The 12253-nt window shown below is 39.6% G+C and overlaps 1 protein-coding gene across 1 annotated transcript in view; it reads left to right on the top strand.

Annotated features, from left to right (window-relative positions):
* Nucleotides 1-12253, top strand: part of cfdp1 (craniofacial development protein 1) — a 37357-nt gene that overhangs the window by 13890 nt on the left and 11214 nt on the right. The window contains exon 6 of the mRNA XM_017466659.3: nucleotides 11633-11791. Coding sequence (XP_017322148.1) covers nucleotides 11633-11791 — 159 coding nt within the window. The remainder of the gene's footprint in view (nucleotides 1-11632; nucleotides 11792-12253) is intronic.

The raw sequence follows: 12253 nt of genomic DNA on the forward strand, positions 1-12253 counted from the left end.
CTTTTGTTAAAAAAAAATTCACAGGAATACTCTGCTCACATGGATATCAAACAATTGCAAACAAAATGCAGGTTTATTCAAAAAAAAAATTGGTTAATAGACTACCTACCTTCCTTTTGTCAAGATAACAGCTCTGAGTTTTCCCCTGTAATGCCTGATGAGGTTGGAGATACATGGCAAGGGATCTGAGACCATTCCTACATACAGAATCTCTCCAGATCCTTCACATTTCGAGGTCCACGCTGGTGGACTCTCTTCTTCAGTTCACCCCACAGGTTTTCCATGGGTTTCAAGTCAGGGGACTGGGATGACCATAGCAGGATTTAGATTTTGTGGTCAGTAAACCATTTTTGTGTTGATTTTGATGTATGTTTAGATCATTGTCCTGCTGGAAGATCCAACCACGGCCCATTTGAAGCTTTCTGGCAGAGGCAGACAGGTTTTCATTTAATATCTGTAGATATTTGGCGTCCATGATGCCATGTATCCTAACAAAATGTCCAGGTCTCCTGGCAGAAAAACAGCCCCAAAACATTAAAGAGCCACCACCATATTTAAGCCAAAATCACCTCTGGTGTTTATCACCAAAAAGCTCATTTCATCTGACCATAGCACCCGATCCCATTTGAAGTTCCAGTAGTGTCTGGCAAACTGAAGATGCTTGAGTTTGTTTTTGGATGAGAGTAGAGGCTTTTTTCTTGAAACCCTTCCAAACAATTTGTGGTGACTTCGGATTGTAGTTTTGGAGACTTTCTGACCCCAAGACGCAACTAACTTCTGCAATTCTCCAGCTGTGATCCTTGGAGATTTTTTGGCCACGTGAACCATCCTCTTCACAGTGCATTGAGACAGTATAGACACATGTCCAATTCCAGATTAATTCATAAAATTTCCAGTTGACTGGAACTTCATTATTTCCCTGATGGTGGAAAAGGGCATTTTCAATGCTTGTACTATTTTCTTCTCGCCACTTCCCATTTTGTGAAATTCAACAACCTTTTGTCACACATCACAGCTACATTCCTTGGACTTACACATTGTTATGAATGACTAAGGGAATTTGGTCCATGTGTTACCTCATATTTATACCCCTGTGAAACAGGAAGTCATGGTTGAATAATTTCCTGTTTCCAGTCACCCAGATGTACTAAATAAAGTTAAAATATCAACGGGAATATAAACCACAAATTGATTATTTTTCTTGTGTGAATTCATAGGAGTGCCAATAATTGTTGCACACCTATATTTAACAAAGATTTTTTTTATAAACCTGTATTGTTTGCAATTGTTTGATATCCATGAGAGCAGAATATTTTTGTGAACTTTTTTTAACAAAAGGTTAAGCAATAAAGACGATTTTTCTGAGCCTTCTTTGCTCATATTTCCCAAGGGGGCCAATATTAGTGGAGTGTAGTATCATTTTCACATACAGTGTGAAGCATAACTTTACATAGCTTCAATTCATGGATGAAGAAACAAAGTTTGTTACATTTGCTATTATTAACTAGTAACTATTAACGCTTTCCGAATAAAACCTCATTATATTAAAATATGCTTTATGCATGTATATATACTGTGCTGAGCTCATGAGAATGATAAGAGTGAAAGCTTTTATATTTTAAAAATTTTATATTAGGCCTGTAGTATATGACACAAGTACAAAGTTACTTTATTTATTTTTTAAAACGCTGAACACGCTGGCACAAGTTGACAGTTTCAGTAATACCCTTGTTTTCAGCAGGAGTTTATTTAATTCCAGTGAAGTAGGTGAAAAATGCTGTGTGTGTATAAGAGTGAAGTTATTGTTTCCTGCCTCTTTAAAGCTCAGTGATGAATTTTATGACTGGATTTGAATGAGCGTTTGGCATCTCGTTTTCTCCCTTCGCTCTTCGCAGCCCAGATCAGCTGTACTATTTCTGCTTCTGAGGAAACCAGGACGTCTTTCACTTACCAAACCTCAGCGTGTACTATGACCTGAAAGTACTGTGTCCATCACTACCAAAGCAAATACCAAAGCACTCTCTTCTGTGGCTTTGTTAAACACATAGAAAGTCAAGTTCTCTGGAGACTGGCTGTAACCCACAAGCTAAGATTTGAAAAATATGCTGTTATTTAATAAAGAAAAACATGTAATTATTTTATGGAGGGAGTCTCAGGTTTGTAAGAGTTAGCGCTTCTCAGTTTATTTATTTATATTTAATTAAATTCAAGAGGCAGAAAAGAACAGATTGGTGAGGGAATGACTGCTTATATCATAAATTAATGTGATCAGAACTTAACCTAGTTACATTTAAAATCAGCCATGTGTCGTTTATTGTAAATTGTAATTATTAGCAAATTGCTGTGGTGTCCATTGTGTCTGCTTCACATTAGACCGTATCATGGGTTATTTTCCTCTGACAGCATGACCTATGTTGTTAGTTGTTCAGCAGATAGTCACATGTAGTCACGCCTCTAGTGTGTGTGTTTAGATCTAGAATAAAACTCTTCTTTTAAAAAAAAATATATATATATATATATATATATATATATATATATATATATATATATATATATATATATATATATATATATCTCCTTCAATCCATCCATCTATACCGCTTATCCTTCCTTCAGGGTCACGGGGAAACCTGGAGCCTATCCCAGGAAGCATCGGGCACAATGTGGGGTACACCCTGGACAGGGTGCCAATCCATTGCATATATATATATATATATATATATATATATATATATATAATGTATATGTATGTATGTATGTATGTGTGCGTGTGTATATGTGTGTGTATATGTGTGTATATATATATATATATATATATATATATATATATATATATATATATATATATATATATATATATATATATATATATATATATATATATAGAGAGAGAGAGAGAGATAGATAGATAGATATATGTAGATATAGATATAGATAGATAAACAGATAGATATATAGATAGACAGACAGACAGACAGACAGACATACAAACACATATATTAGCTCGTAATTAAAAGTCCAATCACCACTCTTTTTATCCCCATCCAAATATTTATGGTGTTCATTGTTCCAAAAATAATACTGACATCACTGTTAATTTCAGTGAAATGTTTTAAAGCAAGAACTCTCCCACTTCATGCAGAACTTCATTGCATACTCAGGGTTTTTGCTGGTTGTGTGTTCAGCCTTTCAGAATGCATCTTCTTTAATCCAGGCCAGCATTCAATTAGTCCCCATTGTCATCATGTGTAGAGCTGTAATTGCCACCAGTCAGACCTTCAAAGGTCTCTGCTTTAGTGATTAGCAGTGGCTTGTGGCAGGAAGAGAATTTTCTCCTCAGTTCTCACACAGCTGTGTCAGTGGAAACAGACTGAACGGCTTTTTGGGGGACAGCGGGGTGTTGCACTTTACTGAGACTGTGGGAACAGATGAGCTAGTTGAGCCTGCATATTTTTGGGGCCCCCCGTTTTCTTCTGCTCAGTTTCACTGCCTTACACTGGTTTCCCTTGAGACACCAGTTTCTCACAGGACTTTCTAACAGGAAGGAGACTGAGGTTGTTAGGCTGGCAGAGATTATGGTTCTTTGATCTTATCAGGCACGTTGATGTAAAGTGGGAGCCTTAATTTTGTGCCTGAATCATATAAGTGTAGTGATTGTGTGAGGTTGTGAGTGGTACTGTGTTTTGGGAAGTATAGAAGCATGTGTGAGTGGGAGAAACAGTTTGCAGGAAGAATGCTACAGGGTTTAGGATGGCACAATATATTGTTTATTAAATACTATTGCAACACTGATCTTATGGAAACCTGCAATATGAAAATAAAAAATATATGGGAGGGGGGTTTCTGTGGGTATTTTTCTAAATCATTTCATTGCATTATTTTAGAGCAGATTTATACAGGCCAATCCTTAAAAGTAACACATGTGTTTACCATCATTCATTTATTTTCAGTAACTGCTTTATCTTTATTAGGGTTGTGCTGGATCTGGAGCCTATCCCAGCAATACTGGGCATGAGACGGGAGTTCACATTGGATTGCCCCAGGAATTCATTCATACCTGGGGCAATTTAGAAAGCCATTCAACTTGCTTGGCATGTTTTTGGTAGGTCGGGGGGAAACTGAAGAACTCCACATGGACATGGGAAGAATATGCAAAACTCCACATAGATAGTAACCCAAGCTCAGGATCAAACTGAGGACCCTGAGGCAGTGTGTAGGCTGCAATGCTACACCTCACACCACTGTACCACCCATGAGTTCACCAATTTGTTTTTCTACATTGCAAGGCATATCAAAGTGTTATCATCTATATCATGCAGTTCTAGTTGACAAAAATATTGTAGTGTGTGTGTTGATAGATAGAGAGATAGATTAGATGAGAGTGAGAGAGATTTTTTATTTGTAGAGGAAACAGAAAAGGAAATAACTGGATTTTAAGATCCAGTCAGACAGTTCCTGTGAGGAGCAGCAGAGTTAGTAGCAGTGATGCCTTACAATACCAACGATGGTCTCAGAAAAGCATGACGTGACACTATATTTCACAATATAAATGCCATATTGTTGTACTGACCAACCCTATTATGAGTCTACACACCTTTTTAATGTCGCTATCTCTAAACGAACTCGTTTACTCATTTTAAAGTGAACTCGCTGAATAAGGGGATATTCCGGCACTCAGGGTGTGTGGTGTTAGTTAAACATGAATCTCCTATATATGTGAAGACCATGAATTCAAAATTAGAGCAGTCACACTGAGCCCTGCTACTGGGGTTTCTCTACGTTGCATATTTCACTGTTTACCCTTCCCTAGCACACCCACGTTGCCTCAGGAAGGGTCTGTTAATTACCCCATTTGTTGGATCAGTGGTAGGATAACGGAGAAAACAGCAGAACATGTGGGGTAGTTGTGTTGCAGGAGCAGGGAACTGAGTGCCCGAGAGTGACAGGATCCTGGCAATGCCTGTGTTGCACCGTGCTCTGTGTGTGTGTGTAGTACACTGTGCAGTACCACACACAAACACACACACACAACCTCCTGAGAGAGGTTTTTGTCAGAGTGCCCTGTTTTTCGCAGTTGCCCAGGCAACTGTCTGTGGAACATGTGTGGTTTACCCATCGTTTCTTGGAGTTTGGACAGTGAGACTTATTGCTCTAGGTGTGTGTGTGTGGTCAGCCAGGCCTCCCCCCTGTTCCAAGGCTTTTGCAGGAGTTGAGGGGGTTTTGTTTTGGAAACAGTTGAGAAAGAATTAGAGGAAGAGGAGTAACAAGGTTTTCCCTTAAGATTCTTTTACTCCATACCTCACTGCTTGATCCTGCAAGCTCCACATCTCATTCACCTCTCTTATGTGGGTTCGTCTCTCTTAGCATTTTCCCGTGTAATAAGGGTTAGTATGTCTTCGATGAACATCAGTATATACTTGTTGATCCAGTGTATGAAAGATGCATTTTAAACATCCGGCTATTGCAGCTTACTGCTGATGTGCTTTGACAGGATGAAATGTCATGCAGATCGGTGTGAGTCAGTACTGTGCAAACAGTTCTGTGAATAAAAAATAAGTAAATAAGAGCGTGACTTGGAGCGAGACATGCAACTGAACATGAAATGAATTTGATAACGTTTCTCTTAGTATGCTTGTAATAAAGATTTACCAGTACAGAGATTCCAGTGTTGAGCCGTGACCTCCAAAGTCATTTTAAATCCGTAAATATTCATACCTTTTACTCCTTAATTTCCCTGGCAATGTATGAATCCGTGTGGCATTTCTCCAATGTATCTGGGGTCAAAGACTGGGGCGAATACCAAAATAAAGCAAGGTGAATATTTGGAGAAAGTGATGCTTGGATTCACTGCTGAATGCCGTGTGAATGAGAGGACTAGTGCGAGTGTGTGAATGTGAATTTGTTTTTTTTGTGTTCTATTTGTAGAGGTTTCCACTGTTAACATCCCTAGGCTAGAATAAATAACCGAGAGCACAGTCAAGCTTGATAATGGCGCTTCATGTTGAAATCGTTTTGCTATTCTCAGTGAGAGTGGGAAAGCGAAGCAAAACTGCATGAGTAAATTCTGAGGGTAATTTTGCCTAATGTGCTGTAATGTTCCTAATGTGCCGCAGTGTTTCCTGGACCTAACACACCTGCTTCAGCTCATGAAGTGCTCCATGATAAGAGCATGAGAAGTGCTGATTTGTGCACTAGAAGGCTACTCCAGAGACAGGAATCTGAGGTTTTATTGTAATTTGTTCCATTTTTCCCTCCGTCAACCATTTTGCATTTTCAATGCTCATTTCAAAACTTCAGTTTTGCCCATCTGTCTTAATTCAATTCAATTCAGTTTTATTTGTATAGCGCTTTTTACAATAGACATTGTCTCAAAGCAGCTTTACAGAAATATCAACATGGTATACAGATATTAAAGGTGCGAATTTATCCCAACTGAGCAAGCCACTGAGTGGCGACGGTGGCAAGGAAAAACTCCCTAAGATGTTTTAAGAGGAAGAACAATCTACCTTATCTTTAATCTCAGTCTTCCCTTCAAAAACACGATACTCTGCTTTTGTTTGGTTATTATGGCATGTTTAATGGTATAATATGATGTAGGTGTGTGAAATGTCTTAGTTCCCAATAAGGTTTTATTACTTTTGGGAAAATGCTGTACATACCAGAGTATATCATTGATTTCAATTCATATTAATAGACATATTTCAGACATTCCTGAAGAAAAATCTAATGACCCAAATGAAGTCTGTTTTACCATCAAAATGTGTGCATGCATGTGTGTCTGAACCATGTGACGGTTAAAGCAAGGGGTATGTTGGCTGTTAGATGCATGTCCAGGTGGTTGGACGCAGCAGGCAGGTGGCTTGAGTGTAAAAGGTCTTTGAACTCTGTCTTACCACAACATCTAGGGGAGGGTGTGTGTGTTTGTGTGTGTGTGTGTGTGTGCACATGTTCATTAGTCATCTCTGAACAGGTGCACTTTATTTAAAAAAAAATTTTGTCGATCAGGATTAAATCTGTCCCTCAGCCTGTGAAAGACAGAGCAGGGTGGAGATGCCTCAAGCTACACACGACTTGGTGGACTTTGAAGATCAGAGATGGGACAAACAAGAAAGACAAGGGATGGGGATATCGAGAGGCAGATACACACACACACACACACACACACACACACACACACACACACACGCAAAACGCTCTATGATTCCAGTTGGCTGCACTTCAGTCACATGTGGACTTCCTCTAGCAATGGCTTTGAGCGGACCTTCTGACAGGCTCTCGTCTGCCCCAGTGCAGAGTGACCAGAAGCCACTTGGAGAACTGTATGCTTGTGCTAATTGATCAGCAGGATGGCTTCTTTGCTTTCTGGAAGTAGTAAATGTGTCTCTTCTCTTTGCACGGAATTTCATGAGGTCAAACTGTGGTTTTGTTCATTTAAACTTTTGGAGTTTTTTCTGGCTGCAGTGCAAGAATGTGATTTTAAATAACCAGTGGTACAGTTTTACCTAGTGTCTGACTGATTTAAATTATTTGGCCTAACTCCTTAAAATGCCACAAACATGCAGCACTATTTATTTATTTATTTATTTATTTATTTATTTATTTATTTATTTATTGTTGCTTGCTGTAATTTCTTGCTAGGAATGTAGGTCACTGAGGCTATCCGGTCCCGGGCTGGCTCATGGACAATATCACTTCCCTCATTCTCAGTTTGAATTATCCATCAGTGTCCTCTCTGAGCAGCAGCACCATTACTGCATGTAGGTCAGTGTTGACACCTCTGGCCTGTTTTTAAGACGTTCAGCAGTTGATTTTCACTAGGCTGCTCTAGCTTTGTGTTTAATCCTTCCTCCATCTGTTTCCACTGGTTGTTTTATAGATTTATTTTCTGTGCAATGTGCTAGACATTTTGGCAACACGTATCAGAGAAATAACCCGCTTCGAGCTTGACTATGCCGTTAATGCACACCGTGGTAATGATGCAGTTGTCTTTACTGCAGTAACTGTGACTGTGCATTTAACTCAAGATGATGGGAAATGAACAAGTCCTCAAAGTGCAGTTGGTTCGTGTTTGGGCCAGTTCTTGTTTTTGAATGTGCAGCGTGATTGTTGAAGTGGAAGGTGGCTTAGTGTGTGAGCTATGAGCAGGGACTGTCGATAGGGTGGCCATGATCAAAGTGGGTAGTGGACAAAGAGGAAGAGGGGCGAGGAATCCACTTCCTGTCCTGTAATGGAATAGGGTTTCTACACACGTGTGAGACCGGGAAAGAGAGACAGTGACGAGCCTCTGGTCATGGGAGAGCTCAGACTGTAAATAAACTGCACCAGAGTCACAGACTACCAGACTCCTATCCTGCGTCTGTGTTTGTGTATGTTTGTGAGTAACTGTGCCCTTCAGTCTCCATTTTGGTCGAACCAGGTTGTGTCTTCACTCTGTGCTCAGGATCCTATCCTGCTTTTCCAGACACTACTTAACACTTCCTTCTTGCTTTCTCACTCACTGTTGCCACAAACCATGCAGGATTGACCCAGCCATGTCTTGATTGTCTATCGATTCGCTGTCGGAGTACGTTTAAGGTGTGCGTGCATGTGTGATCATCCATATCAATTCTAATGTCGACCATGCTGGTGAAGCAGAATTACTCAAATGCTGACCTATCTTGAGGAAAGGAATTTTTCATATTGTCATATTGATTTTGTTGATCATTATCAATTATTTATTTATTTATTTATTTATTTATCCCGTCCCCCAACCCAACTTGCGTGTGCATTTGTGTAGGCTGTGTGTGTTTTTTGTGTGCCCTTGATAGGCTCGATCTCTCGTGGGAATAGTGCTACACTGCAACAGCTGGCAGAAAGCTGTGTGTAATCATGGGCTTTGTGATATGTTTTAGTGTACGTGTGTGTGTGTGTGTGTGTGTGTGTGTTTGCATGTGTGTGCCTGTGTGTACACTGGAGCACTAGCTCATTTATTGCTTCTCTATTCTCTCATCCTTTCCTCATCTTTTATACACACGCCTGCGTTTGGACATGCTGATCTCCTGAGAGTTGAGCTGGATTTGTTCCTTCCTGAAGGGCAGCAGAAGAAGCATATAAACAACCAGCGTGGTCCAGAGAATCTTTCCTCTTTCCTTCTTTTTATTTTCTTGCCTTTCCCCCTTGAATGATGCTGACAGCAGCAGCAGCAGCAGCACAGATGGCAAATGCATTCTGTCAGTCGGACTTTAGCCCGGTTTTTCCTCATAGTTGTCGTTCTTTCCCTCTTTTCTCTCGTTTCTTCATGCTGCTTCTTCTTTTGCCTTTAGTCCTGCTCTTGGTCTAGATGAGCGTATTTCTTTGCCTCTGTGGTTTTAAGCTGTAATGTTGTATTGTTTAAATAGCAGCAAATGTAAAGGATCTGTTTGGAGTTGCAGTGGCTAAATATACATCACTGTACCAATGGAGTGGGAACATGAACTACACCGCTGTATTCATTGCTGGAGTAATGTGTGTGTGTGTGTGTGTGTGTGTGTGTGTGTGTGTGTGTGTGTGTGTGTGTGTGTGAGATCCTGTGTGTGTTCCTGTGTGATATGACCTCCCTGATGCATGATGATATTAGTCATGCCATTCAAGAGCACACTGTATGTTGTATTGCTGAACGAGCTCATGTTTTAATGGTTCGCTTTGTAATAAATATGCTATGAAATGGTTCTTCCTCCAAGTCTGAGGTGCCTATTTGCTTGTATTGGGGATTGTAAGTGTAAGATTTGGGATGGTACCATTATAGTGTGGAGAATAATTACGGCTACCGGTTTTATGATTTACTTTTTATAATTTTATATATGTTTGATTTTTCTTTTTCAAATAATTTATTGAAATTATGTAATTACATTAAATGGAAAAAATTTTTTAATGGATTTGTAAACTTTTTTTTCTTCTTCTTTTTTTTTTTTTTTTTTTTTAAACACATCTCTCTGTAACTAAGGTGTTTGACTCACCAAACACAAGTGAGGAGGAATTGAATTTTATTGTAGATTCACTGCGGTTTTTAGACTGTGACTTTTTCTTTAAATTGTGGTTGAGAATGAATAGTTCGGATCATGGTGCAACCTGCTGTGGTACTACATCCTGGTGAGCAGAAAAGCATTTCAAAATGAGCATGTCAAACCTTGAGGCGAATTGACTATATCACCAGAAGGCCACGTTGGGGTTGCACTCCTGTCAGTCGAGAACAGGAATCTGAGGCTATAGTGGGAACAGGCTCACTGAAACTGGACCGTGAAATAAAAGTGTGTTCGGAAATGCTTTTCTGTTCTCCACAGATATGAAGAGTGGCTATTTGACTTACTGTAGACTAGACTTCCTGTCCGTTTGAACCTATCTGGCTGTTCCCCTCTGATCTCTCAGCGGCAAGGCATTTCCTCTCACAGAATTGATCTCCATGTGGTGTTTTTTGTTTTTCTCGCCATTCTGTCTAAATTCCCTAAAATCCCAAACTGTCTAAAATTCCAGGAGATCAGCAGTTTCTTTAATATGCAAACCTGCAACTATCATCAAAATCTATCATCAAAACAACCGTGCCACTGAAGTTATGTCACTGAAATCACTCCCTAACCCCCCACTCCCAATTCTGATGTTTGATGTGAACATTAACTGAAGCTCTTGACCTGTATCTGGATGAATTTATGCATTGCACTGGTGCCACATTATTGGATAATTACATGAAATGTGCAGGCTTCCAGGTGTTCCTATTAAAATGGCTGGTGACTGCATATGGAGTTAACAGTGCAAACAAAAATAAAAAATGTACAGGACGCACTACATGTACAAGATGGCAGGAGCATCATCCAGATGAAGTAGGCTGCCTGCTGTGCAAGAAGTGAGCAAATTGTATAAATAGCAGCATTGGAAAACCTGTGTGAAATGCACGTGTGAGGGAGAATTGCATAAGATGTAAACTTTTTTTTTTTAGGTCAGGTTTGTGCTGATAAAGTTGAGTGCCTATTTTCATACACACACACACACACCTAAGTGATGCTAATTTTTTATTCTGGTTTCAAATGAAAGCCTTTTTGCTATGACTCATCTGAGCCGAAAACATTTTATGCTTGGACCCTGCTCCTCTCCAGCACTATTCCGTCTCATCTCACCTCTCGACCCCCACCCCATTCACCCCTCCCCCTTTTTGCAACATCCCACTAGTCTGATGGTTTCTCCTTTCCCTGACACAGATCGTTTAACATTCCATTATTGCAGCCAAGCTTAGCGCCAGTGTCAAGATGCCTTCTGTATCATTGAAAATGGACATCTTTGTTCCAGGAATATAAGAAATCGCTCCATTAAAGCATAGAAAAAGTTGCTGTCACCTCTACCCCGCATTTCCAATGTGTTTAACCCCCGCTTGTTTTTCCTTTCCTTTTCCGTGTCATGTGATCGTCATGTGCTGCATGTTTTTCTGTAATATTTTGATGCATTCATGTTGTTTCTGTTTTGATGATTGATTATATCACTTGTCTGTTCAGACATTTAGATAAGTTCAGTCAACTTGGTTATTTCTGTTTTATGTTTCTGATCTCTGCATCTCGATTTCAAATGCTTCCTTTGACACGACTTCAGCTTTAAAATTCTCCTGTTGTGTGTTTTTTTTTTTTTAAAGCGTGAAGAGACCAGCAGGGATGGGCAGTGTCCTGAGCCGTATTGGAGTAAAGAAGCCTAAAATGAGCACTCTGGAGAAGTCCAAGCTGGACTGGGACACGTTCAAAACTGAGGAGGGCATCACTGAAGAGTTGGCCATTCATAATCGAGGCAAAGAAGGGTGAGTCTGAGAGAGTTGTATAATTACAGAACTTTAGGATTTTGCCCATAATCATTATTCAGATTCTGCTTTGGATGTATGTTTGTCCTCAAAAGGGGATTTTTTCACATCACATTTGCTCTTTTGTCTTTGATGGCTATGGATAATTTTCCTTTTTTGCCAAACATACAACAGTTTCAAGTATAGTTTTCCTTTAAAGTTTCTTATTTGCATTTACATACATCAGGAATATGATTACATGGATTGGATCCAGTAAAAATTGGTAATTCCTGATCCTTTACCAGTTGCAGATTTGTGCCCATTAACATGTTCTACTTTACACTTGGATATTTAGAGTGTAAAGAATGAGAAATGTGAGGCCGTCCCTCACTGTCAGTCTCTTTTTCATGTAAATCAACACTGGAAGCGGTTTGGAAATTCGATATTCGATCAGGGTTGTCTTGGTTTTTTTGTATTTTGGAA

The sequence above is a fragment of the Ictalurus punctatus genome, chromosome 4 (assembly GCF_001660625.3).
Source record: "Ictalurus punctatus breed USDA103 chromosome 4, Coco_2.0, whole genome shotgun sequence".
NCBI lineage: Eukaryota > Metazoa > Chordata > Actinopteri > Siluriformes > Ictaluridae > Ictalurus > Ictalurus punctatus.